This window comes from Cyrtonyx montezumae, unplaced genomic scaffold, assembly GCF_038088225.1.
Source record: "Cyrtonyx montezumae isolate F1298 unplaced genomic scaffold, pur_monq_1.0 scaffold_17, whole genome shotgun sequence".
Classification (NCBI taxonomy): Eukaryota; Metazoa; Chordata; class Aves; order Galliformes; family Odontophoridae; genus Cyrtonyx; species Cyrtonyx montezumae.
The window spans coordinates 14,243,962-14,270,373 of record NW_027071903.1 but is presented as its reverse complement, the minus strand read 5'-3'; the positions used below and the strand labels follow the sequence as shown (position 1 = coordinate 14,270,373).

Genomic DNA, 26,412 nt, shown 5'->3' with positions numbered 1-26,412 from the left:
CTCGTGCAGAAGGGCCGACAACTCGCAGAGGAGCGCCTCGCGGGACGTTAAATAGCGAGCCAAGGTCACCGGTCCGCCTGGCAGGCCGCAGCACGCTGCCGAGCAGCACCGCTCGCTCGCTTCCGGCGCGCTGTGACGTCATCACGCCCCGCCCCTTACGTGCCCGCCGCTGCCCGTTTCCAAGATGGCGGCGGCAGGCGGCCTGCGCCGTGCGTGCTGGCGGCTGTGGCGGGGCCGCGCGGGTGAGGGGGCGCGGCGCGCGGCGGGGGGCCGCGTGCCCGCGTGGGGCCGCGTGCCCGCGTGGGGCCGCGCGCGTAACCGTGCGCGTAACCCAGCGGGGCCCGGCCGGAGCGGGCGGGCGGGGCAAGGTGAAGTGAAGGGCAGCGGCTCCACGCCGCTAGGGGGCGCTGTGGGGTCGCCCGGCGCTTGTCGCAGGGGCTGCGTGTCACCGTCTCCTGGGGCGCGGCCACGGGTGCGAGGCGCGTGGGTCCCCCCGCGCTGCTTCGCCTCGAGTCCTGCTGGGGGTCATACGGCTGGAAAGCTGCCCGGGGTGAGCGCTTGCAGCTTGGAAGGCCGTCAGCACAGGGCTGGCGGTGGTGGGTGGTGATGCGATTGTCCCCCTCTGCTGTACCCCTGCCAGGCCGTGGCTGGAGTGCTGAGTCCAGGCCTGGGTCCCAGCACGGGCTTGTGAGGAAAGGCTGAGGGAGCTGGGCTTGTTCAGCGTGGAGAAGTGAAGGCTGCGAGGAGACCCCGCTGCACCCTTGCTGTGCCCAAAGGGAGTTTATAAAAAGAAAATGGAGTGACTTTTGATATGGTCTAATAGCGATGGGACAAGGGGGAATGGCTTTAAGCTGACAGATGGGAGATTTATGTCAGGTGTCAGGAAGAAAATCTTTACTCAGAGGGTGGGGAGGCACTGGAGCAGCTGCTCAGAGCTGTTTGCGTCCTTCCATCCCTGGAGGTGTTCAAGGCCAGGCTGGATCGGGCCTTAGGCAGCCTGAGCTGGGTGGGGAGGCAAGCAGCCTATGGCAGGGCTTGGAACTGGATGACCTTTAAGGTCCCTTCCAATCTAAGCCACTCTATGATTTTATGATTCTACCTTCTGTTGGAGGGACACGTCCCAGCCCCGGTTTCCCTTTCAGGGCTCAGGTGCCAGCTGTACACACCCCGGCAGTGCCTCCATGCCTCGGCTGCACTGAGAAGAGCCTCAGAGGAGCAGAGGAAGGAACCACCGACACCCTCCTCACAACAGCAGTTTGACACACAACAGGCAGACCCCCACCTGGAGCAGGAGGCGTGGGGCCCACAGCCCAGGTATCTTAGCTGCTCTCTGTAGCACAGAGCTCTCAGTGTCTCTCTCTCTAGTGCTGCCTGTAGAGTTAATGAGGCCTTGGCCTCAAGCAGCTGTGGTGGTGCCAATGCCATCATCCGTCCTGGAGCTGGGATGGGGCTTGCGTTGATCAGGGATCTCTGCTGGATTTCTGTGCAAATCTGCAGCTGTGGTGTCTGTATGCCTGTAACTAAAGGTCCTGCTGGAAAAATCTAGAGTTAGTTTAGTTTTGTTTAAAAATAAAAATAAAAAAAAGGGATATCTGAGGCCATTTGGTCTCCAGGTCACCATCTGGATTGTGTCTTCCCTTATTTCCCTCTCCTGTAACGTTGAAGGGTCATTAGGAATCCCTTTTCTGGAAAGGAGAGGGAAGGATTTTACAGGAGAAGGTGAGATGTCTGCTGTGAGCAGACCTTGGGACATGTCCACACGCAGCGAGCAGCTGGCAGAGCCCAGGTTGCTGTGCATGGTGGCAGTGTTCCCTCACTATACCAATGCCTTCTCATAGTTACACTGGCCAGGACGGCCAGGAGTCAGAGGACTATGAGAGCGAGGAGCAGCTGCAGCATCGAATCCTCACAGCAGCGCTGGAGTTTGTGCCTGAACATGGCTGGACAGCAGAAGCCATTGCAGAGGGAGCCAAGGTATGTGGGAGTGAAGCAAAGATCCAGATGGAACTGAAGTTCAAAGACAGCCAGGCCTGCATGCTTCCCCCACATACACTTGGGCCGTGCACCCCGGTCAGCAGATGGTACTGGGCAGGAATGAATCCCAGCCAATGCAGGGTAATGCTGTCAGAATTACACTGAGGCACAATATAGAGTGGTGATCCTAAAGAGAGGAAAATACATACAGAAAGAGCTTTTTTAATGCAGTATTGCTTTGTTTAAAATCATGTAACATAATGTACAGAATAAATACAACATATATCCTAGCTGGGTCCTGCTTAGCAGCATGTGACCTGGTCTGTGCTTCTCCCCTTTTCCCCACAGACCCTGGGTCTCTCTGCTGCTGCTGCAGGGATGTTTCACAGTGACGGCAGTGAGCTGATCCTGCACTTTGTGTCTCAGTGCAACACCAAGCTGTCTGACCTGCTGGAGCAGGAACAAAAACAAGTGCAGCTGGGCGAGGCAGAGTGAGTATTGGGTGTAAAAAGATGCCTTCTTTGACTGGCAGAATGTAATTTACCCAAACAATGCCACCTTCCCCGATGGAGAGTAGAACTACAAGCATGAAAGATAACGTAATACTTTGCATCTCTGTTGCTGAGGTGGGAAAATGGTTGATCTCTCAAGCTCATGATTGAGTTTAACTTGGATGTACTATATATTTGTAGGAAGAAGCCTACAGATCAGTTCCTGAGAGATGCTGTGGAAGCCAGGCTGAGGATGGTGATTCCATATATTGAGAAATGGCCACAGGTATAAAATGAATACAAGGATTATCATTTGTGTGTGAGAGTTTTAAACACCCTGTGGCCTTCAACATAGTCCCCACCAGAATAGTTCAAGGTTGTAAATGAAACCCTCACCAGTTTCAGATGATTCACAGTCTTCAAGAGGACAGCACCCCTGGAGGAAGGCAGTTAAAGGTCTCTTTAGAACAACTATTTCTTGCCTTTCCAGAAAGGCAAACCTCTCAGTTTTTTTTTTTACTCCGCCCATCTGGGATCCCCAGGGAATAACTCTTGTGTGTCTGCTCAGCTGTATTTACACTGTCAGTGTCAGGCTCCCTGCAGCACTGGGATCGTCTGATGATTGTAAACTCAAAACTACTGCTTTGTTGCAAGAAACTGCCTGCTTATATTATTGCAAGTGACAAACCCTTGACAGCCTGAGGATAGCTCTGTGTCCTGGGAGGGCTCTGCTTCAAAGGTTGCTGCAGAGCTAGCCTTTCTTGTCCAGAGTCACTGCTGGCCTCTGGGTGGCTGAATCCAGCTTTCCTTGCAGAGAGAGAAGATGGGATTTGTGCTTTTTGTTACAGATTAACATAGCTTGTCTGGTGAAGGATGTGGGTGGTTTGTGACTCTCCGGGTGTTGTTAGTATTTTCAAAGGCTGCAGGAGCTCAGGAGGGCCATTATGGCTGTCTGTTCTGCCCTTCATAGCTGGTTTGAGTTCAAAGTCAAATTTGGAGAACCAAGAGGTTTGACTCCCTCCCCGCAGGGACACAGCACAGGGGTGACTCATCTCGGCCTGCGCTCTGTTTCTGTGCCTGGAGAGGCAGCTTGGGGAGCCAACACAGAGGCATTTGTGTTGAGCAGGGAGCTTGGGCTCCCATAGAGGTCGAGTCATGAGCCGAGCTGCCACGCTGTGTGCAAATCCTGCTGCTTGGAAAGAACAGCGTCAGTGAGGAGAGCATGGAGGTCTCTCTGGGAGCTGGAGGCAAGTCAACAGCAACAGGAAGAAGGATAACAGAGCAAAGAAACATTGGTCTGCTTTCATGCAGTGTCCCTCCTCTCTTTGACTCTTCCATTTATCTGTGTATTTCTTTCTCAGGCTGTCAGTGTCCTGTTGCTCCCACATAACATCCCTTCGAGCCTCAACCTCCTCACCAGCATGATTGATGATATATGGCACTATGCTGGAGACCAGTCCACAGATGTAAGTCCTTGCAGAGAGCCTGCTTCTGCCCATCTGCACCTCAGGAAAATGACGAGTAGAAACAGGCATTGAGCTGTACCTCTCTTGATGCAATCCATTTTTTCTGAACGAAGGAGATGCTTTCAGAAGTCCCCAAAAGCCTTCAGAAGCTTTGCTATAGTTTTCAACAAAACCTAGAAGCCAGTGGGGCAAATTAGTAGCAACGAGAGTTGCACAAATTAAAAGGACCTGCATTCTTAGATTAATTAATCTAAGAAAAGGGATTAATTAATCTCTTTTTGAGGGAGACAGACAAAATTATTGAGATTTTGAGACTTAAGAAGTCAATGCAGTTCACTTAGCAAGTGGTGTGTCTTGAAGAAGTTGCCTCTTCCACCAAGAGCAGCGTTTATAGATTTGACTCAAAAACTTTAAAGAATCTACCTAAAAATACCACTTGCTTATTAAAGCTTTCATCTTTCTGGCAGGAAATAAAAGGAAATTATAACCTTAGTTAAAACAATTAATAAATTATTTTAATTCTTAAAGATGTAGGGAGAGATGGGAAAAGCCGCGTGAACCATTTAACAAACTACTTTAATAAACTTCTTTTATCTGAGTATGAAAGAGAAGTTACTGCAGCAGAAAATAAATAAGAGGATAGAAAAATTAAAGGAATAATCTAGAAGAAAAAACAACCTGAAAAACTGCATCAGGAACTGCAAGTTCTTGATGGCTTAGGAAAGTCAAATGGCTCGTCAGTTTCCTCACTGAAGTGTTTGTGGGATGCTGCACACGGAGCAGGAGACACAGAACATGCAGCTGCAGATGGTGACAGCTCAGGTTACCTTTTCACACTCTGGGATGCAGGCAGCACAGCTTTCAATTTGGCTGTTTGTGGAGTTAAATCAGTGTTTTTATTTTCCTGTTGCGTTGTAATCATGAATGGTAATCATGAATGGAACAGCCAGTGTTTTTTCTAGCTACTCATATATTCTAATCACTGTAATGAAGGAAGCAGCAAATGAAGACTTGTTTTTAGAAGTGCGTATACACTTTGTCTGCCAACGAATCCAGAGCAACTGGAAAAACTGAAGAGTTTGAGTTACCTGTGAATTTTTGCATTGTGTGACTTACTGTTGTGATACATCCTACAGCAGTGCTGCCAGCACTCTACTGACACGTTTAGTGACAGGGCAGGCAGTAGTGGTATTTCAGTGATAGGATTTGGGAAAGGTGCATCTCTGTGATGCCTTGCACGGTTGTCATCACTGATGCAAACTGCACTTGGAGTTCAGTTCTAAATGCAGCCATTTCTCACGGGATCAGACCTACAGCTGTAGTGTTGCACCTCCTGCTAGCACAGTCTTCAAGGCAAAGATGAACCTTGCCCGATGCAGCTGACCGGCTGGCTGTGTCTGCTGAGGGTGCCTGCTTGCAGCCAGGAGCAGGGGGTGACAGTTGTGTTCGGTGGTTTTATATCCAGTCCTCATGATCTCTGCCAGCTGCCACAGGAGCAGCTGTGCTTTCAGGTGTTGGCTGGCAGCCTGTTGCATCACAGAGGGCAGGGAGGAATGTGCCGTCCTAGGGCTGTGTTTACTGAGCAGTTTCTCTGACCAGAGACCGCCCGGTTGCTAACAGCAAGGAGAAGGCGTGTTTGTGATGTGCACTCAAGTCGTCTCTCTCTCAACCTGTGCCCTTGCAGTTTAACTGGTACACTCGTCGGGCTGTGCTCACTGGCATCTACAACACCACAGAGCTGGTGATGATGCAGGACACGTCCCCTGACTTTGAAGACACGTGGCGCTTCCTGGAAAACAGAGTAGCGGACGCCATGAGCATGAGCAGTGCAGCTCAGCAGGTAACATTACAGCCAAGGTACACGTGCAGCATCCCCCTCGTACCACCGTGTGCAGGCAGGGCTGGCTGCTCCATCCCACGTTTGCTGAAAAACCCCTGGTGTACTGTGGGCTGCCAGTTCTGCACCAGTAATTATGGCACTGTAGTAGAGTGACATGTCACTGCCCCTCTGTGCCTGGCTGACACGATGATGGGGAGTTGTGTGTTCCCAGGAAATCCCTTCCTCGTTTCTTATCTCTGGCTAGCGTCTGGCTGCAGTTCTTGGCTTGTATCAGCATCTTCCTGTAGCAAATACACATTTGTTTGCGTTGCATCTCTGTGTTTGGGTAGCCACAAGTGTAACTGCAGAGGAAAGCTAAAGGTCACATTCTCCTCCTGTCTCCTAGGTACAGTCAACTGGCAAAGCACTTGCCCAGGGCCTGATGGGAGCTGCAGTTACTGTAAGTAATGCTGAAGCCAGCAGGGCTGCAAGGGCAGAATTGTTATGCTCCTTTCCACGCTTATTGCTAGTGTGTCTTCCCTCCTGAATCTAGATGACAGCATGAAAGAAAATTGTTCTTTGTAGCTGAACTACATGTGAAGATGATTTTCTCGGTAGTTTGAGCCCAGATTGCTAATTCTGTGCTGAAGAAACTCATAATACAGCATAAAATTAAGTCCAAAGCTTCCGGGTGAGCTCACGATTAACAACACAGGAAAGCCAAACTGCCTGGCACAGAAACTAGAACTCATTTGCACCGTGTGCAGCAGCTCTCGAGCATTTCTCCCTCCACCTGCACTTACAGTGGAAGTGCTGGAGCATTTCCCAGCTCGGACTACAGGGTTTGGGTGGTGCTGCACTGACCCTGTGATCGCTGTCCCCGCAGATCACCAACCTGACGGGGCTGAACCAGCGCCGCTGAGGACGGATCCCCGCAGCCCGGAGCTCGCAGAGCCGCAACCGGAGCGAGGATGGGGCGTCCTTTCCCCGCAGCACCAATAAAGCCCCGCGCTGTCACCCGTCCCCGCCTCTCCTTCCCCCGCGCCGGGCTGGGTGGGTCGGGTCCTCCGGGCCGCCGGGGGGCGCTCGCGTGCGGCGGGGAGTGGGGGAGGGGGGCGCGGCGGCCGCGGCCTATAGCGGAGCGGGGCCGGCCATGCCGTACGCCAACCAGCCCACCGTGCGCATCACCGAGCTGACGGACGAGAACGTCAAATTCATCATCGAGAACACCGACCTGGCGTGAGCGGCGCCCCGAAGCCGGCTGGGGGGGGGGGGGAGGGCTCAGGCCTGGCTAGGCCGCGGGGTTAGGGCGCGGGGCAGCGCCGTGCTCCTTGGTACTGAGCGGAGGTTATTTCTTGCAGCGTGGCCAACTCCATCCGGAGGGTGTTCATAGCGGAGGTGCCCATTATAGGTATTGGTTTCTTTGCTGTTTCGTCTGGGGGTGGTGACTGCTCTTTTTTGTTTTCCTCTCTGCTCTGCCTTCGGCCCTGCTCACCCGGCCCAGCGAGTGCTTTGCTCTTCTCTGTGCCTTTACGGCATAGAATTCATTTCATAGAATGGAGGGGGCCTTAAGGGTCATAGAGCTCCAATCCCTGCCATAAGCTGGCTGCCCCCACCCGATCAGCTGCCTGGGGTCCCGTTAAACCTGGCCTTGAATGCCTCCAGGGTTGGGTTATCTGCAATCTCTCTGTGCAGCTGTGCCAAGGCCTCGTTGCCCTCTGAGTAAAGAATTTCTTACATCTTGTGTAAACCTCCCCTCTGTTAGGTTAAAACTATCCCTCCTTGCCGAGCTTGTTCTCAGCTCATTTTATTCTTCATTGCAGCTATTGACTGGGTCCAGATAGATGCCAACTCCTCAGTGCTCCATGATGAATTCATTGCCCACAGACTGGGTGAGTGCTGGGCACGAGTTGTCTCCAGGCTGCTGGAATACCTTTGCCACAAGGCTGCTGTTTCTCTGCACTCCCCTCGTCTCACACAGATGTGTCTCACTGCCCTCTTTCCACAGGTCTCATCCCACTCACCAGCGATGACATTGTGGATAAGATGCAATATTCCAGGGTGAGTAAAGTGAATGTCTCGGGTGCTCACTTTGGTGGTGGTGGGTACCTGATCTGATGGGGAATGCTACAGGTTCTTGCTGAGAGCACTTTGACATAAAGCTTTTGACCCGTATGTGTCCCAGGACTGCACATGCGATGAATTCTGTCCAGAGTGCTCCGTGGAGTTCACCCTCGATGTCCGCTGCAACGAGGACCAGACCCGGCACGTCACATCCCGTGACCTCATCTCCAACAACCCCCGTGTCATTCCGGTCTGTGCAACCTCTGCCTGTCAGCATGTCCCCTCTCTGTGTCCCCACTGAAGCTGGGGTGGCTAATGCGTGGGGTATGGACTAAAGAAGGCTTTCAGGAACATTTCATGCTGCCTTAAATCCTTAATTACTTAGAATGTAATGGGAGCACAGAGCAGGAATATTTGCAGAAACAGCACTGTGTGCTGTTGTCCTTATTGTTGTCTCATTCTTCATTCGCTGTCTGATGACATCTAAACCAGCATGGCCTTGTTAAAGCCTTACCCTGCATCCTCATCCTCACCTCGTGGGTGAGGCAGGCTATTCATCTTGCCTTGTACACCAGGAGCAGGTGCACTTGTGTCCTCCTGTTGTGCTGCTGCATCCTCCTGCCCGCTTGCTGCCAGGGCTCTGGCAAGGTCAGCCCCTTGGAAGGTTTGGCAGCAGCCCAGAGGCCACCAGCTTTCTGATTCTTGGCTCTCAGCGTGGCAAGGTGTGAGGAGCCTGAGCCAGGGCACTGCTGCCAGAATGGCTCTTGCCCAGTCACCTTGGGGAGGGTTGGCAGAGCCAAAGCAGAGCAGATGCAGAGGGACTTTGTGGAGAATGTTTGAAAAAGCTGTCAGCTGGAGGGGCCCTGCTCTGAGGCTGCAGCAGAGGTCACCGCAGCCTGGGGATGCTGCTGGTGGTGGTGAAGCTGGTTCCTGAGTGCCTGATTAAAGCAATAGATACAGCTTGCTGTCTTTTGCTTCAGGTGTGGTGCTATGAGTGCAGTGTGTCATCTTCCAGTGGTACTGTGGGTGACTGAACTGTCGCAGAAGCAAGCAGCTGCACTGGGCACAGGCTGTGACACTCCCTGTCCTGGGGGAGAGAGCAGTCTGGTGGAGCAGAATGTCACAAACTGGGTTGCAGCTGTCCAAACTGCCCTGATTTCCATTAAATAGGGTGGGCTGAGTTTGTTGCTGTAAGTCATTCTGGCTGGAGTGGCTCTCTGCAGCCTTATTTTTGTAGGTAATGCTGCCTGTGAGGTTGGCATTATCATTAATTTCATTGCTTTTGTTCCCTTGCAGGTAACATCTCGGAGCAGAGACAACGACCCCAATGACTATGTGGAGCAGGATGGTAAGTGACATTTCACAGAGAGAAAGAGCTGCAGGAGGAAATGGGTCTTCTTCTCATACTCTCTGAACCCATCCTTTGTTTACTAGTCCCAGCGTGGGTATAAACCTGGAGCTGAGATCTAAAACTGAAGGTTGAGAGTCACCAGCATCAATGGGGTTAGCATTTTATGTTTTTAAACGTTATCCCCAGAACAAATGTGTCGGAGAACACTTCTCTCTCTACTTCTGAGAGCTTAGAAAGCAAAGATGCTAAGTGCCACGCTGTGTGTTTGGGGCCTGAGCTGTGCCTCTGGGCAAGCCTGCTGCATTTTTGTACTTGGCAGCACGTTCCCTGGCTACTCTGAGGACGTAGACAAGCCCCTCTAAGAATCCAGGCAAGGCCTGGCTTCTGGTGACATCTTCCTGGGCTCTGATAACTCCTGCCTTCTCCCATGTGTGGTCCTGCACGCTCCTTTCTTCTCGTCAGCCTTCTCACACTGGTGTGTGCTTTGCTGTAGACATCCTGATTGTGAAGCTGCGGAAGGGCCAGGAGCTGAAGCTGCGAGCCTATGCCAAGAAGGGCTTTGGCAAGGAGCATGCCAAGTGGAACCCCACAGCAGGCGTTGCCTTTGAGTACGACCCAGACAACGCGCTGAGGCACACGGTGTACCCCAAGCCAGAGGAGTGGTACGTCCTGGTTGGCTAAAGCATATTTGGGCTGAGATACGTAGCCTGTAGTATCCAGTACAACAGCAGCTGTAGAACTTAAGAGACTTGGGCTGCTGAGCCTAACTGCTGGGGTATCTCTGTATTTGTTTCTGTTTCACTGCTGTTGGCCTCCTGAGATAAACTAAGGCTGCCTCGCTCAGGAAGGACTTGAAAAGGAGGCAGTATAGTTTCCACCATCCCCTGAAGAGCTCCTACACAGCAGTCAGGTGCTGTGTGGTTGGAAAATGAAGAGCACCCGGGTAACTGATAAGCCAGCCACCTGAAGCTGGCTTTATCCAACCACCCACTTGCATTAGGACCTGTGGCACAGGAAAAGCACGTGAGGTGTTAGTAATTGCTGGTTACTGGACCTGTTGCTCACCAACACAGATGAAGTAATTGGAGAGACCAAGAATAGTGATAGCCACTCAGTGAGTGTGGACCCCACAGTCAGCAGTGTCCAAGCAGAACAGTGAACTTCAAGGCAGAGGGATGGGACTAGGTGGTGTTTAAGGGTCCCTTTGAAGCCAAACCATGGTATGAATCTGTCATTTCAGCCCAGGGCATAATTTGGGTCACTAAGTGCTGCTTTTTCTCACACAAATTCTGCTCCTGTGTTGGGGTGCCAAAGCCCATCGCATGTAGCTGCACTGTGGCAGGGCTGGTTTGTGAATGCCCCTTGTCCTCTCCCCGTGTATTGTCACCAGTATTTTACTTCACTCACTGTTGCTTTTCTTTTTTTCCTACCATTCCTTCTGAGTCTACCATCCCTGCATATGCTGCATGTAGTTCCTGGCAAGGTTTGGTGGAAGAATAAGACCCACACTGGGTAGAAGGGGTTACCCCAAGAGCCAAGAGTGGAAGATTAGGTTGCAAGGCTTTTTTTTAAGTTCCTGTCTGTTCAAGGAAGCCTGGTGTATAGCTCTGATCTCACCCATAAGTCTCCTGAATCCAGAGGCACAAGCTCTGACAGCTTGGTTTTGCTGCTTCCCTTCACTGCTCCATTCTATGCAGACAGCGTGCTGCTTCTCACCTAGAGGTGACGTGGTTTTTGCTTTTGGAAAGCGGCTGCACAGCTTTGGGCAGGGTGAAGGCTTCACCTAGCAGCACTTCTCCATCAGTAGGTACTTGGGCTGCTCGTGGTTCCATGTCCAGTGACCACCCAGTAGACGTGCTGCCGTTGAGCACGCTGGAGCTGGCAGCAGTGTGCTTCAGCCACAGCAGTGAGCAGGAGCTAGGAGGGACAGCAGATGAGCTGCTGTGGCTGCAGGCGGAGCTGTGCAAGGTCAGGAGGACCTCGATGCAGAAGCAGGATTTGGTGCAGGGACTGCAGAAGCCGGGGGGAACGGAAGCCTGAGCAGAGCTGCAGCTGGACAGGAGGCTGTGCAGCAGAAGGGGCTCAGCAGGCTTTCCTCCTGCCCAGGCCTCACGTTGCCAGGCTTGACTCCAAAAGTCCCTGTCGTTCTTCCTCGCTGTTTGCTTTGAGCCTGGGCACTCAAACCCATCGCCTTGCTTACGTTGCCCCTTGCTAAGGCAACTCTCAGTAGAGGAGCTGCTGGGAGCAGTGGTTAGCCCATATTCCACACCTCCAGCTGCCTGCCACGGGTTTTCTGTCACAGGGACTCTGCCCAGATGTGCCTGCAGCAATCCCAGGCCATTTTTAATGATGGGAGGAGCAAACCCCAAAGCTTGGCTTTGATGGGCTCTGTAGGATGGATCCGTGGTCTGGTTCTGTCAGTCTGGGTGGGAGTGGGCCAAGCAGGCTGCTGTTCTGCAGTATTTCTGTCGTGAGCACACCAGAAGCATTGGTGTGCAGGACTGGCCTCTGCCACCATCAGAGTGGGGGCAGAACTGGAGAGTTTAGTAATTGCCAAACCATTTGCAGCAGGTAAATTGCAGCGAAGCGTGGCTGGCTGTCCGGGTTGTAGGCTGGATGGCTGCGAAGCGGTCTCTGTGATGTGGAATTTCAAATCAGGATTTGAAATAATTTCAGGCTTGGTTGTGGTGCCACAGAAATTCTCTGGTTTTGTTTCTGTAACGCTGGGTATTGAGAAGTGACAGGTTGAGCCCGCGTCCCTCCGCAGCGAGGCGTTACCTGTCTGGGTGGCTCAGGGCAGTGCTAATGCAGACTCCTTCATCTGGTGGCAGTCCGGGCTGTGTCCTCGTGAGCCTGGTGTTCGTGCAGTAAGCTGGGCACCTGGAAACAGCTCTTGAGAGGTTCTTGACAGAATCTGTGTCAAAGTTAGAAGGACCTAAAGAAATGGTGATGGCAGCTGGAGCTGCGTGTTCCCTGATGATAACGGGTTTCTTTCCGAGTTCATCTTGCTCCTAGTGAAGACAATACAGAGACAAATGCCTCTGCTATCCAAGGATTGTTGTTGTTTTGGTGTTGGTTTTACATACTTGCTGTGTTTTGGTGCTGTTGGCAGAGCACTGGAACACAGCTGGACACTCAAAGCAGACGTCGTGGTGGAGGCAGGTTCACTTTCTGCCCCATTTTCAGTAGTGTGGCAAGTAACGTGAAGGTCCATGAATGCTTTATCTTTCCCAGCAGTTTGTTGCAGGTGGAGGATTTCATTGGGAAGTGCATTTTTATTGAGGACCACTGATGACAGGGCATGAGGAGCAGCCTTTCTTGGCCTCACTGGGTCTGAGGGTTGGCACGTAATTTCCTGTGCTGGCTTCTCAGACTGCTCAAGGCAGAGGAGGTAGAAAGGGCTCCATTAGTTCCAACTTTTTTACCATGACTCGATGATCCAGTGCTGACTTTCCCTGCTCTCTGATTCCAGGCCCAAGAGTGAATACTCAGAGATTGATGAGGAGGATGCTCAGGCTCCATACGACCCCAATGGGAAGCCTGAGAGGTAAGAAGCTGGATGTGCTCCTTCTGCTGGGAGCTGGGGGATTGATCTGGGTGCAGTGTTTGCTGCTTTTGGTGTGAGTCAGATACATTGCACTGAAATTTGCCAGTCCAGAGAGCTGCTGCTCCCTGAAAAACAAGGCAGGAATGTTAGCTGGTGTTGTGCCCAGGCCTGGCACACTTTGCCCTCTGGGAGATACTAGGTGACTCTTCTCAGTTCCTGTTACCAGGTAGAGCATTGCAGTATTTGGTCAAGTAGCTTGGAGAGATGATGGCCTAGGGTGATGTTGAAGACACTGATGTCATCAGCAGTATTATTCACCCGTGTGAGTCTCTCATGCTCTGATTGCTGCTGCTACCCTCTCATCCAGCTGATATGTGCTGCAGGAGTGCCTGCAGCCAGCCAGACAGTCAGTCTTAGCTTCCCTGAGTGGCTTTCACATCACATAGCTGAGCAGAGAAAATCTCACGAGCACTCTTGCATCCTGGAGGGTCACGAGGGCTGCAGTGAGCTCTGTGGGGGGCTGTGGCTGCTGTTGTAGCAGGGCAGTGCTGGCTGGGAGCTCAGCAGATTGCTCTGTGGTGGGCCCTGCAGGGCTAGAACTGCTGTGTGGGAGCTCTCTGATTTCGCACCTCCACACAGAGCACTTGGTAATTTTCTCCCCCTGACTTATAACCTCAGGTTTTATTACAATGTGGAGTCTTGTGGCTCTCTGCGCCCCGAAACCATCGTTCTGTCTGCACTGTCCGGCCTGAAGAAGAAACTGAGTGACCTCCAGACCCAGCTGAGCCATGAGATCCAGAGTGACGTCCTCACTATAAACTGAGATGGCCCTTTGCAGGGGATTGTCCAGGCAGGAGTGATGCAGAAGGTTCCTGCCTCTGCCTGGCAGCACCCTGAGCTGAGGTGTTGTCTCCTCATCTCCCTTTGCCTTTCCTGGTGCAGCTCTGTTTGTTGGCAGTGCTTCCCAGAGAAAGCTGTGGTGACATGTAGGGTAAAGCAGGGAGAAAACCTTTGCTGGGCTCAGAGTTTTGTGCTGTGGTCACATAGTGTTTGGGATTGGGAAGTGCATACCTCAGTTACACAACCCTGTCCTGTTTGCATGTCCGTTCCTTAAGTGTGCTGAATAAAGCCTTAACCCCTGTGTTCAGTCATCCCTGAGAGCTCGTCTGGGGCTGCAGGGGGAGATAACACATCATTTAGTTCTCCCCAATAGACATTAACTTAATGAGACCTGCTTTGGAGGGCGCATTGCTCTGTAACTGCTGACTGCTGCTCTTGACCTCCTAATGTCTGTGATCTACTAAGGAGGCCAGGACCCCTGCAGCAGGTAGTCCTGTCCCTTACAGTTCCAGTGCTACGTGTGAAGCAGATGTTTGAGGCTGGGCTGCTAAGAACCGTGCCACAGGAGGCAGTGTGGCAGGGAGGGTGTGCCAGGGAGGCTCAGCCGTGTTAGAAGACTCCTTTGGAGCAGCCTCTACCTGTGTGCTATCTGTACGTTATGGGATTGGGGGGATTCTGTCACTAAGATCCCCCAGCTGGCAGCTCTGGCTGTGCCTGCAGCAAGCAGGTGCTGAGCTGGCTGTGTGCTGAGCCACAGCAGTGGCTGTTGGGCTCCAGGAACTGCCCTGTCTTTCTTAGCACCCAGGACATGGGACGAGCTCCTCAGTGATGCTCTTCTGAGTGTGTGAGCTGCGCCCCTCTCCCTTCCTCAGCGTTTTCAGGGCTTCGTTTGGAATGTCCTTGCAGGCTCTGGAGGCAGAACAAAGCTTTGAGCCAAACACGCTGCCTGTAGCATGAGGAAATCTCCCCTGCTCAGCATTTTTTGCTCTCTGGCATGCGCTCCTCCGACTCGTACTTCCCGAGCGCGTTTGGACGGAACAGACAAACAGGAAGGGTGGATAAGGGTTGTTTATTCATTGAGCAATTCCTTAAAAAAAAAAAAGAAAAAGAAAAAAGAAAACCCTAATATTTTTGGTAATAAAGGTTAAATCTTTTCCAGATGAGGCGTGCAGCCAGGGAAAGAGCAGGTTGCACCCCTGACCAGAGGGCCGCCAGTGCCCAGGGACCCATATGCACCCACAGCTCCCCAGCCCCATCCACAAGCTACACAGACCCAAGACACAGTATTTACAGGCCACAGACCACAGTTTCCCACATCACAACGCTCCCTGCTCCCAAAGCACAGACCTGGAGCTCTCAGGGAGGAAATAAAACCACCAACCAACCGAACCAGACCGAAAGAAGAAAGAAACACCGAGGGTTGTACTGCAATAAAAAGATAGCCCTTCTAAAGGAGTTCAATAAATAGGAGAACTAGAAAATCAATTGCTTTTGAGTTCAGTCCATTACGCCCAGCTCCCCTGTGCAAGGTCTTTCACTGCTCCCCCTGGTCCCTGCTGGCTGTTACTGGCCACAGTCAGTGCCTGGCAAGCAGGCACGGTGGTAGCCTGTGTGTGGGCTGGGGTACAGAGCTCAGCCCCCATCCCAGCCCGAGGCCTCGGTGTGGAAGGACAACCAGTTTCTCCTGAGACATCCCAATCCTGCAGCGTTCAGAGCTCTTTGCAAAGTGCAGCGTGAGCTGGGGGGCACTGCTGTCCTTCCTTCCTACCTGCAGAAAATTGGCTGAACCTCTTCTCCCCCCACCTCTTGTCCATCTCCCAGCCCAAGAGCCAACGACCTTTCTGAGCATCTCCTCTTCCTGAGGTCTCTTCGGGGGGCGATGAACTTTTGAGTCCGTGTGAGAAGGAAATATCTGACTGTATAATATGGATATGCAATATATATTTGAAGTCACTGAGCGCAGCGAGCCGTCACCTCCCGGAGCTTCAGGCCGGGCTGCCGGGCCCGGAGGATGCCCCGATGCCATCTCCCTGCAGCGAAGGGCTCTGCAGCTTCCCAGGGCCTGGACACCCCCAGAAAGAAGAAAGGGGCTGCAGAGCATCCCCCGTCACGGGGACGAGGTGGGCTCCCTGATCTCGGGCTGCTCACCGCCGGGGGGCTTTGGCTTCAGCAGGATGAACCTGTTGAGGAGGTCGGTGTCCGAGCCGGCCTGGGCACCCGCGTAGGGCTCACCTGGGGACAGAGCACAGAGTGGGGATGGCTGCGGGGCTGTGGGGCCGCTGTGGGGCCCTGGGGACACTCACCGGTGTAGCTGGAGGACTCGGCCATGTTCTGTGAGCCGGTGATGTGGTGCCAGTAGGCGCTGCGGGGCAGCATGGTGGTGGGTGTGCAGGGGTAGGAGAAGGGCTCACCGCCCTTGTTCAGCAGCTGGGGGCGAGCGTGGCACACGCGTGAGCCCACCCCACGGGGGGCACGAGCCACCCTGGCTGACCCAGCATCCCATGGTCTGTGCCTCACCCTGACGTTCTTCTCCATCTCCAGCAGGACCCGCTTGTGCTGCTCAGCGATGGCCAACGTCGCGCTGTGCACGCGCTGGTAGATCTGCTCACCTTCCTGTGTCTGGAAGGTGTAGAGGCCCTCTCCCGCATCGCACATCCTATGGGGTCGGAGCAGGGGGGAGGCATTACAATGGCCTGAGGTGGGCTAGGTTGCAGTAAACCCCCCCAGCACCCAGCGGGTGCCCTTCCCAGACAGCATCACCCCCCCCAGCCGGCCCCGCCGCCCCCTCCCCTCGCGCCGGGCATGGTGAGTCAGCGGAAGCCATAGGGCCGGGATGAAAGGAAAGATCATGTTTCTTCCCCTCTGGAGCTGGTAATTAGCAGGAAAGTTCCTAATATAGCCAGGCCTGGTGGAGCCTAAGCAGCTCCCCCCATGGCTCCTGCAGGGCTGGGCGCGTGGGTGGCCCCAGGAAGGGCCCGGAGCTGCCCGACAGCTATGGGGCACCCTATGGTGGCCCTCAGCCCGGCGTCAGGCCTGGGGGGGATGCTGGGTGTGCCCGTCCCCGTCTCACCGTCCCGCCTCGAAGGTGAAGCGCGTGGCGTCGCGGCCGTAGCGGCGCAGGGAGCAGAGGGGCCAGGAGAGCAGCTTGAGGCGCGGGTTGTGCGTGTCCCAGAGGTAGATGTTTTCGTGGGTGATCTGCAGCTTGCACTCGCCGTACACGTCCAGGTTGGGGCAGGGGAGGAGGAACACGTTGAACCGGTCTGGGGAAAAAAAGTGAAAGAAAAAAAAAAAAAAGAAAAAGAAAAAATCCATCGAAATTAAACGAACCCCCCCCCACACCCCTCCCCGAAATCTCAGCGGGGCTGAGCCCCGTGCCCCACACCATGCTCACCCGTCTGCTCGCACTGCACGCCGGCCGCCAGCAGGTCGGGCTCCCCCAGGCTGATGTCGTTGAGACGGGCGCCCAAGCACTCCACTGACAGCGCCTTGTACCACTCCTCAGCCTCCAGCTCTGCAAGGCACGCAGCGTGCCAAAGCAGGGCCCCGTGGCACGGCATGGCCCAGCCCGCAGCGTCACCCCGTACCCGAATCGCAGGTGAAGGTACGCGCCGAGTCGTCGGCAAAGACGATGGCCACCGCCTGCCTCCTGGTCTCCTTGGGCAGCCGAGTGATGCACTTGACATTGCTGATCTCGGTCACCTGGAGAGGGGTGGCTCGGTGTCACTGGGACGGTGCCGGGGGGGGGTGGGGAGGAGGTGATGCTTGGCACCCCCTGGCTGAGGTCGCTCACCTTGGGGCAGCCCCGCAGGCACGCTGCCTTCTCGTCGGGGTATTTCTCTAGGCGCTGGGGCCCTTTGCTGGAGGATTTGCGGAAGACGAGCCAGCACCGCCGGTAGATCTGTGAGCAGAGGATCCATGCATCCCCCTCCCCTGTTCAATAGCTCTTGCCCCACCAACCCCTATGGGTTAGCCCTATTCCCCACCAATCCTGTGGGATTTCCACACCTGGGAGCAGAGGAACCCCACGTACAGGTGGTGCTTGCCATCCCTTGGTTTCCCCATCCCCAAGGATGCCCACGGGGTCCACCGGTCCCCTGCCACCATCCCAGGGACAAGAGAGGACACGGTGGTCCAGGCAGCCCTCATGTCCCCACATACAGCCCACAGAAGCCCCCACCCCGCAGACCCCGCACAGCTCTATCCCACTGTCTGCCCCCACCCCATCCCTTCTCCCCTGACCCTGCGGGGGTGATGAGACCACTGTGTCCCTCTCATCTCTCCCACCCCCCCCCACCCCCCACTCGTTCTTTGTTCTCCCTAATTAGCGTGAAATTACCCAGCATGCTCAGAGCACTGGAGGCGGGTGGGGGGCTGGCCCCGCTCCCCCCTCCATAGGGGCTGAACCCCCATTTTGCAGCTGGCATGGGGCATCTTCCCCAGCACCACTGGGAGCAGAAGGAAACTGAGGCATGGCACTCAGCGGGACGGATCAGTGAGCAACAAGTGCTGCCCCTTCCCCCCCCCCCCCCTCCTTCCATCTGCATGCAGACCCAAAATAATGCTTTTTCCACCCAAAATGCCCGGGGCGCCCAATGCTGTGAGAGGCAACGTGGACGGATCCCTGCCCACATCGCCTCTCACGGCATTCAGAGCCCATGGGGCATTCCCCTCATGGCCCCCGCTCACCCCCAGCTTTCTGCTCTTCATCCTCACGTAGCCTTGCTTGATGATGTCGTTAAAATTCGTAGCCATGGCGGAGCCCGGCCCCCCCTTCTCCTCCTTCCTCTTCCTCCCTCCTTCACCTGCGCTCCCGTTTCACCGCCTCCTCCGCCCCGGCTTTGTCTCAGCGGCGTCCCCCATCCTCTCCCCACCGCCGCGGGTTCCCTTCCTGGGAAAGAGAAACGACAGATAGACGGGAGACGGTGACATCTTCCTCCGTCTCTCCTCCTCCTCCTCCTCCTCCCTCTTCTCCTCCTCCTCCTCCTCCTCCCTTCCCTTCGCTGCTGCCTGAACCATCGCAGTGGAACAGTCCGGCGTTAACCCCTGCACTTCCCCTCCTTCCTCCTGGGCAGCTGAGTGGCTGTGACCAACCACAGTGCCATCAGTAGGGTTCAGAGTTAACACCCCAACCCCTCCGAGGGGGGCACGAGGCCACAGCAGAGCCATTCACCGCCGCACAGCCCCATTCACAAGCACTGACGTCGGCTCAGCTCCACCTTTGGTGGCAGTGCTGTGCCAGCCTTCATCCCTCTTCCTCCTTCTCCTTCCCCCAGGAAGGGCAGCAGCCCCAGTGCCCCCAGTTCACAGCATCCATAGGGCTGTCCTACCCATATCTGCCAAAGGGGACATATCACCCCACTCCTGGCCCCCTGCCTCAGCCCTGCACCCCATACCTGAGCTCCATACCTGAGCCCCATACCTGAGCCCCAGCCCTAAGCCTCAGCCCTGAGCCCCATACCTGAGTCTCAGCTATAGCCCTGAGCCTCATTCCCAAGTCCCCAGCTCCAGCCATGTCCCCATGGCACCCCAAGCTCTGCTCCCCGTCACAGTCTCTCGCATCACATCCTGAAGCCTCAGCAGTGAATGGTGAGTGCAATTCAAAGGGAGATGAAAAACCAGCAGCATTACTCAGAAGCCAAACAGCGTCAGCAAAGGCAGAAAAGGTGCCGGGACGCACCCAGCTCTCCCCCAGCCACGGCCTATGGAGCAGGGACATCTTTGCCAACAGCAAACTGATATCCCTCAGCCATGTCCCCGGTGCCACCACCATCACCTGCCCCATGGGATGGGATGGGACGGGATGGGCTCAGCTCTGGCTCTGTCCCATCAATGGGAATGGGAAGGCAATGCCCTGACTCCACGCTGTGGTCACCCCTGGGGTCCCCATCCCTCTGCCTTCACTGAGCCCCGAGTGAGCACAGGGCTGGGGTAGGGAAGGAGAGATGGGGGAGGCTGGAGAGGACCCGGGGAAGGGGTGCACGTGGTGAACGCAGAACCTGGGGGGTGCTGGCCACCACCCCCATCCAGGCATGGAAAAATCCCCGGGGGCAGCAGTCACCTAGGAAACAGGCAGGAGATGCTCGGCTGTCGTGTTCCACCCTGCGTCCCCAGAGCCCCCCTCCCCCCAACAGTCCCCATCACCTCCGCACCCCCGGCCTTACCCGACCCCACCGCTGCAGGCGGCGGCCCCGGCGCTGGGCGCTGTGAGCGCGGCAGACGCGAGGCCACGCCCCCATATACAAAGCCACGCCCACAAACCCCCCCCCCCCCAAAAAAAACCACGCCCACCCGGCGGCGCTCGGCCACGCCCACCGCGCGGACATCACTAGGGTTCAGAGTGAACGCCCCAAAGCGGGAGCGCTGCGTCCCGGCCACGTCCCGGCACGGAAGGTCCCCGTCGGGGACACGTCGGGCACACGCCGTGTGCCTCCCCCTGCCCGTCCCCCTGGCCCGTAAAAAAGAATGAATGCTCGCTGCAAACAAAGGTCATTGAAAAAGGAAGCGAGCGCCAAAGAGCCGTGCCTTCAGCCAACCCATTAGAAGCGGGGCGAAGCGATGAGCTCACCGCAGTGTTAATTTTTAATGAGATTCTGTCTGAGCTCGCCCAAAGCGCCCCAGCGGCTCCGAGCTGGGCTGCAGACCGTGGTCAGAGCCCGGGGTCAGCTCCGGAGCTCCCCCAGAGCCACGCACACCCCCAGCCCCAGGAGCACCTCACTGAGCCCCAAGTGCTGCCCCTCACTGTCGCTCGTTCCCTCCGTCACTGCTCTTCCAGCCCAAGACACCATCAGCCTGAGCCCTGCTGCGTTTGGCGTTTATGGTAAAAAAAATCATATACAAATACATACAAACAAATTATATATATATATATATATAAAGGAGTGGGCAGGAGAGGCTGGCGGGCTGCAGGCCCTGGTTCACCCTGCTCAGCTCAACTCCACTCTCCACCCCAGGCTCCCTCCTCCTCCCGGTCCTGCTGGTCGATGTGGAGCTGGTAGCCAAGGGGCATCAGTTCAAGAGGCAGCGAGCTCAGGACATCCCCAGGCAAGTTCCTCCCTGCTGCCCCGTGCCTCAGTTTCCCCATCCACAGCGGGGTCACGGCACAGAGGGTGCGCTGCAAAGCAGTTTGGGATGAGCCCGGTGACGACAGGCACTTGTTGGCAGGGAACCACCACGGGATGTCCCCACGGCCCCAGGCACTAGGGCACCTGGATCTGCAAGTCCTCATCCTCGTCGGGGTCGCTGGTGCCGTCCCCGGGGTCGTCGGGGCCGAAGCGGGCGCTGCGCATCTTGCCGAAGAGCGGGGTGCTCTGCTGCCGCCGCAGCCTGCAAAACAGAGCTGCTGCAAGGGGGGGCAGCCCCGCTCCCGTCCCAGGGGCTGTGGCCTTTTCCCCGTCTGCATTCTCCCCACGGAAGGCCCAAAAACCCTTTGTGAGCATTGCGGGGTTGGGGGAGGGGATCGGTGCCACTGCTTTTAGCTCTTCACCCGACTCCCGCATTAAAATTCATCAGCAAAGATTTATGGGGAAAATTTGAAACGGAGGGCCCGGGATGGTGAGGATGTGGCTCTCCCATCGCTTCCCCGCTCGCTCAGAGTGCTTTACCGGAAAGCATGAATTATTTAGGCTGAGCGTGCAGGCGGGCTGCAGGGGCAGGGAGGGGGGAAGACGAAGCCTCCATTATTCCTCTATGATTTAATGACCACGTCCCGATAAAACAAAGGAAGATTATAAAAACAAACTCCCCGAGCGCTTCCCAGAGACGCTCCGGAGCAGAATCGATCTCTCTCGCGGCCATTTCATCTCTTTATTGCTGGAGAAGCAAAGCGAGGCCAGAGAAAAGTTTTGAGGAGCAATAAAGCCGAGGCCCCACGGGCTCCCTGTGCCTGCATCCCCTCCTTCCTGCAGGCTCAGGCAGTGCCACCCGGGGACAGGGACAGGGACAGGGACAGAAGAGCCCCAGCGGTGCTGAGCTGCTCCGTGGGAGTGCTGGGGGCACTCAGGCCCTGTGGACTGGGCAGACATTGGGAAGGGATAGGTGCAGGGAGCACACGAGCCCACCCTTGGGTCCCCACCGCTCACTCACCGGGACTGCAGGTGCTCCAGCTGCACCTGGAAGCTCTCACTCTGCTCCGTCTGCTCGTCCAGCGACCGCTGCAGCTTCCGTGTCTGGTTGTGGGCCTCATCCAGCTGCAGGAGGAAATGGAAATGCAGCCGTCGGCACTGAGCACAGCCACTCTGTTCCCAAGGCATGGGTCCCAAGGGTCTCACCTCGTCCTCGGCCTGGGCCAGCTCCTTCTTCAGCTCCTCCACCCTCAGACGCAGCTTCTTCACCTCGCCCTCGTGCTGCTCCACGCGGCGGTTGGCATGGGCCAGCTCGGCCGTCTTCTCCTGGTACTGCTTCTTCAGCTTGGCGTGGACATGTTTCAGGTCGGCCAGCTCCTGCGGGGACGTAGGGGCTGAGCACGGCTTCCCCACAGCCCCTTCCACTCCCACTGCCCTGGTAATGGAGGGGCTGCCACCTCCATGCACTGCCACCCCCGACACGGCATCATGGAATCATTAAGGTTGGAAGAGACCTCTCAGATCCCCAAGTCCAACCCCACTAAACCTTGTCCCTAAGTGCCACCTTTCCACATTCCTTGAGTACAAGGGGACGCAGGGCTCCCTGGAGGAGGCGGCCCTGGGCTGAGGAGGCCTGGGATGGGGTTGCCCCTCACACCTTGTTCTTCTCAAAGAGCTCAGCCTGGATGGTTTTGAGGTCGGTGTCCAGGGCGCTGGCTGTCTGACGCCGTTTGCGAGCCAGCACCTCCTCCAGGTCCTCGATCTGCGCCCGCAGCTTCTTGTTCTCCCTCTCCAGGTTGAGTTTCTCCGTCTCCAGCCGCTCCCGCCGGCCCCACTCGGCTGCGTTCTCCGCCTGCAGCCGCTCCATCTGGGGAGGGATGCGGGGTAACAGCAGGGTCCCCCTGCTCCTCCGGGCCCTCCCTTTCCCTACGGGAGTGCCTCACCTCCATGCGCAGCTCTGCCAGCTTCTTGTCCATGCTGGAGCGAGCACCCAGCTCGTCCTCCAGGTCCTCTGAGATGCGTCCCAGCTCGTCCTGGTGGATCTCCTTGAGGATGTTCAGCTGCAGGGGGATAAAGGCGGGCAGTGAGCACCCACCTGCCACCACTCAACTGTCCCCACGGTCCCACTCAGGCTGGAGGGATGCAGCCCAATGACCACACCGCACCCACAACCTCTACTAGTGCCTGGAGCCTCCAGATCTCCGAGTAAGGACCAGTTATGGCTGATCAATGGCACTAACCCAGGGACATGTCACCCCCCTGGAGGTTCCTGGACGCCTTGCTCACCTGCTTCATCACCTCCTGCTTGTTCTTGTTGAGCTCCTCATACTTGATCTTCCACTGGCTCAGCTCACCCTCCAGCTTCTCAATGCTCTTGCTGAGCGCCAGCTTGTCCCTGCAGAGAGATAGCTCTGGTGAGAGCTGGCAGAGCCTCACAGTGTGCCCCTTCCTGGGGGGGACAGCCATCAGCCAGGCTGGGTGACACTGGACAAGCCTGCAGCCTGAAGCACTCACTCCCGTTCTTTGAGCAGCACTTTCTGGGACTCATCCAGCCTCAGCTTCAGGGCGGTGATTTTGGAGGCATCCTCCTCCACAACGCTGACGTCCTCCCAGAGCAGGCGGCTCCGCTCCTGGCGTGAGAAGGAGCTCCGTGTGCCCGCAGTGCTGCGCTGCTCCCAGCTGTCACTGCCCTCCTGTTTGCCCTTCAGGATGTTCTCCATCAGCTCCAGCTCCTGCAGTTGCAGCACAAGGAGGAAGGGGTCACACCAGGGAAGCACAGCCGCCCCCATGGAGGGTGCTGTTGTGGTGGGTGATAAGCAGCAGCATCCCCTGTTCCAGCCACACAGCCTTCCCAGACCTCCCCAGCTCCATCCTCATGGCACACCCAGGTTATTTTTAAGCACAAATGAGATTCCCCTGGAGCCTTCTCCAGGCTGATCAGTCCCAGCTCTTTCCCCCTAAGAGTGATGCTCCAGACCAAAGGCCACCATGAGGATGAGAACCCGAGAATGTGACGCTGCTCCTGCTGGTAGCTGACACACACTGCAAGCCCACCCACACCTCCTATGGCTGACCTCCCTCATTGGCACAGCTGCCCAGGGAGGTGGGGGAGCGACCATCCCTGGAGGTGTCCCAGAGCCGTGGGGATGTGGCACTGAGGGACGTGGGCAGTGGGCACGGTGGGGGTGGGCTGTGCTTGGGGATCTGAGAGGTCTCTCACGATGCTACAAGTCTCTTAAGTCCAGAAATTCCCAAGCGGAGCTCCATACGCTGCAGCTGCTCCATCCCATAGAGGGCAACACCCCCTCCTCATCTTCCCGAACAGCCTCATCCCCCCACCGCCACGAGAGCCACCCCACGTCACCCCAACAAGACCGCAGCCCCACTCCCACCCTCCCCACCAGGCAGCACTCCCCCTCCCCCCTCACCTTGGCTTTAGGAGGTGCCTCAGCCCCCACATCCCGCACAGGCTCGCTCTCGGGGTCAGCCTCACCATCGCCCTCGGTGCCGCCGTCGTGGCCGCGGAGCCGTGCCAGCTGCCGGCCCAGCTGCTGCCGCTCCTGCATCCCCTCCTGGCGCTCCCTGCGCAGCCCGGCCAGCTCCTTGGTGAGCGCCTCCAGACGGTGCCGCAGCTGCCGCACCTCCTCTCGAGCCCGGTTGCGTTCGGCCCTCACTTTGCTCCACTTCTCCCTCCAGTTGGCCGTGCAGTCCGACCACCAGCGCATCGTCTTCTCCATCTGGGCAGCCCGTGCCCGCGCCTCCTCCAGCTCCCGCAGCCGCAGCTCCTCACGGCCCTCCCAGTCCGCCTCCAGTAGGGCTGGAGGGGGTCCGGGCGACGGCGTCCCGCTGGGTGGGGACGGAGGGGACGGAGTGGGGCCCGGCTCGCTCCCACCGCCCCGCTCGGGGCCCAGCAGGGCCAGCAGCGAGCCGCCATGCAGCTGGGGGGAGCCCGCCAGGCGTGGGGCACCGCTTTGGCTCATGGTGACCTTCCTCCGGTCCTAGGGTTGCAGCATCACCCTCGGGGTGTGTCCCCCCCCCTGCGCCTCGGGACCTGTGGGAGACAGGAGGTGTCACGAGGATGAGGGCGTACGGCCCGTGGGGTGAGGCGGTGAAGGAGCGCGGTCCTATGGGGACTGTGGGAGTGGGATGGTCAGTGTGGGGGAGCGTGGGGTGACGGCGTGCGGCACTGCAGTGCTGGAAGGGGTTCACAGCAGCAGGGGAGAGACTTGTAGGTGTGGGCCAACAGCGGGAACGGCTTCAAACTAAGAGGGGAGATGTAGGTTAGGTGCGAGGAGGAAATCCTTCCCCCAGAGGGCAGCCAGGTGCTGGCAGTGCTGCCCCGGGCCGTGGGTGCCCCATCCCCGGAGGTGCCCCAAGCCATGGATGGGTGCGGGGCAGGGGTCGGAGCTCAACAGGCTGCAAGGTCCCCTCCAACACAACCGTTCCGTGGCTCTGAGTGGGAACAGCCACTCTGGTGCAGTTCTTGCATGCCATCCCCCTTCTTCCCCCCTCTCCCCACCCTACACGAGGGGCACAGAAGCGGCTGCGGACACCCCAAGGAGCAGGAGCTGCTCCCGCTGCTGCTGAGCCGACCGCTGCCGGGCTTTGCCAAAACGGGAAACCACGCCAGGAAACCTCAATAGGAGGCTGCAGCGCTCCCTAATGGGATAAGTACAGGGCCGGGGCCGCCCGCCCGCATCCCGCGGCCCCACAGCGCGCTGCCCACGAGGGGCGGGGGGACCCCACGCAGCCCACGCTGCGGGGCCGGGGGTGCTGCGGACGGGAGGACGCGTGCGCGAACTCAACGCCATCGCGGTGCCACGTCCCGCACTCGGCGTGCAGAGCTCGGGCGGAACGCGCGCGGCCCACGCGGGACCACCCCCCACTCCCCCCATGGAGGACCGCCCATCCCTCCGCGGCCCCATTGGCCGCGGCCGCTGCCGCTCCGCCGTGACGCGTCCCACCCGCGGGACCGCCGCATTCCTCCGCTCCCCCCGCGGCGGTGCGGTGCGGTGCGGAGCGGAGCGCTGCGGTTCTGTGCCGTGCGGTGCGGTCCGTACCCGGTGCGGCGCTGCCCGGCCCGGCCCGGCCCGGCTCATCCCGTTCCGCTCCATCCCGTCCCGCCCCCCGTCCCACCGAAGTTCCCCGCAAGTTGCCCGCCCCGCCCGGTGCCGCCTCCCGCTCACCGGATCCGGTGCGGTGCGGTGCGGGCCGGGCCGCTGCCGGCGGAACGCGCTCCTCCTCCCACCGCCTCCTCCTCCTCCTCCTCCTCCTCCCGCCGCTCCCCGCCCCCCAGCCCGGGGCGGGCGCTGCCCGAAGCGGCGTGGGCCGCCCCGGGGGTCCCACGCGTGTTCCGCCCCGCCCGGCTCGTTCCCTGCGTGGGGCCAGGGGTCGGGGAGCAGCTCCCCTGCCCCACATCCGTCTCTCCGGGCTCTGGGGTGATGTGCCTTCATCCCCCTGATCTTCTGTGCTTTCCTACCCCCCCCCCCCTACCCGGGTCCCAGCAGCCACGGGACGTAGGCCCCCAAAACTCCGTTCTTTTGCATATTTTCCAGGGCTGTTTTCCCCGGGTATTTCCCTCTTTGCTGGAGGGTTTCCAGCCAACAGCTCCTAGAACCCAAAGCGTCCCCGCTCACCCCTTTCCCACGGGCGATGCTGGCACCCAGCGCGGGGCGAGCAGCGAGCTTCAAGTCCCAGCAGCACCGCGCTGCCTGCGCACGTCCTCGCCCCTTCCCTCCAATCCCGGTGTTTTTCCATTGGAAAGAACCGCACGGCGCCAGGGAAGGGGCTCTCCCCCTC

The 26,412-nt window shown here is 57.3% G+C and overlaps 4 protein-coding genes across 6 annotated transcripts; 2 read left to right on the top strand and 2 right to left on the bottom strand.

The window, feature by feature from the left end:
* Positions 1–160: 160 nt before the first annotated feature.
* Positions 161–6,770, top strand: COQ9 (coenzyme Q9). Of its 2 annotated transcripts, XM_065733338.1 has the most exons (9): positions 161–242; positions 1,143–1,314; positions 1,839–1,974; positions 2,323–2,465; positions 2,667–2,751; positions 3,827–3,931; positions 5,616–5,771; positions 6,157–6,210; positions 6,637–6,770. In XM_065733338.1, exons 1-9 carry the CDS (start codon positions 185–187, stop codon positions 6,670–6,672), a joined length of 945 nt encoding a protein of 314 aa, XP_065589410.1. In that variant the 5' UTR covers positions 161–184; the 3' UTR covers positions 6,673–6,770. The 2 variants fall into 2 exon arrangements, with proteins under 2 accessions (XP_065589410.1, XP_065589409.1); XM_065733337.1 differs by lacking the exon at positions 6,637–6,770 and having other exon boundaries at positions 6,157–6,297.
* A 98-nt stretch (positions 6,771–6,868) lies between these two features.
* POLR2C (RNA polymerase II subunit C) lies at positions 6,869–13,855 on the top strand. Its single transcript, XM_065733336.1, has 9 exons — positions 6,869–6,989; positions 7,112–7,161; positions 7,574–7,642; positions 7,759–7,811; positions 7,936–8,064; positions 9,111–9,162; positions 9,659–9,827; positions 12,638–12,712; positions 13,391–13,855. Exons 1-9 carry the CDS (start codon positions 6,904–6,906, stop codon positions 13,533–13,535), a joined length of 828 nt encoding a protein of 275 aa, XP_065589408.1. The 5' UTR covers positions 6,869–6,903; the 3' UTR covers positions 13,536–13,855.
* Positions 13,856–14,750: 895 nt separating this feature from the next.
* On the bottom strand, positions 14,751–18,499 carry DOK4 (docking protein 4). 2 transcript variants are annotated; one of them, XM_065733334.1, is made up of 8 exons: positions 18,239–18,499; positions 17,343–17,450; positions 17,137–17,251; positions 16,944–17,063; positions 16,623–16,812; positions 16,070–16,208; positions 15,856–15,979; positions 14,751–15,784 (listed from the first exon to the last, which is right to left on the bottom strand). In XM_065733334.1, exons 1-8 carry the CDS (start codon positions 18,302–18,304, stop codon positions 15,660–15,662), a joined length of 987 nt encoding a protein of 328 aa, XP_065589406.1. In that variant the 5' UTR covers positions 18,305–18,499; the 3' UTR covers positions 14,751–15,659. The 2 variants fall into 2 exon arrangements, with proteins under 2 accessions (XP_065589406.1, XP_065589407.1); XM_065733335.1 differs by having other exon boundaries at positions 14,751–15,732.
* A 1,996-nt stretch (positions 18,500–20,495) lies between these two features.
* Positions 20,496–24,651, bottom strand: CCDC102A (coiled-coil domain containing 102A). The gene is made up of 8 exons (XM_065733333.1): positions 24,042–24,651; positions 23,128–23,345; positions 22,900–23,008; positions 22,557–22,673; positions 22,271–22,480; positions 21,820–21,990; positions 21,635–21,738; positions 20,496–20,875 (listed from the first exon to the last, which is right to left on the bottom strand). Exons 1-8 carry the CDS (start codon positions 24,591–24,593, stop codon positions 20,749–20,751), a joined length of 1,608 nt encoding a protein of 535 aa, XP_065589405.1. The 5' UTR covers positions 24,594–24,651; the 3' UTR covers positions 20,496–20,748.
* Between the last annotated feature and the right edge of the window lie 1,761 nt (positions 24,652–26,412).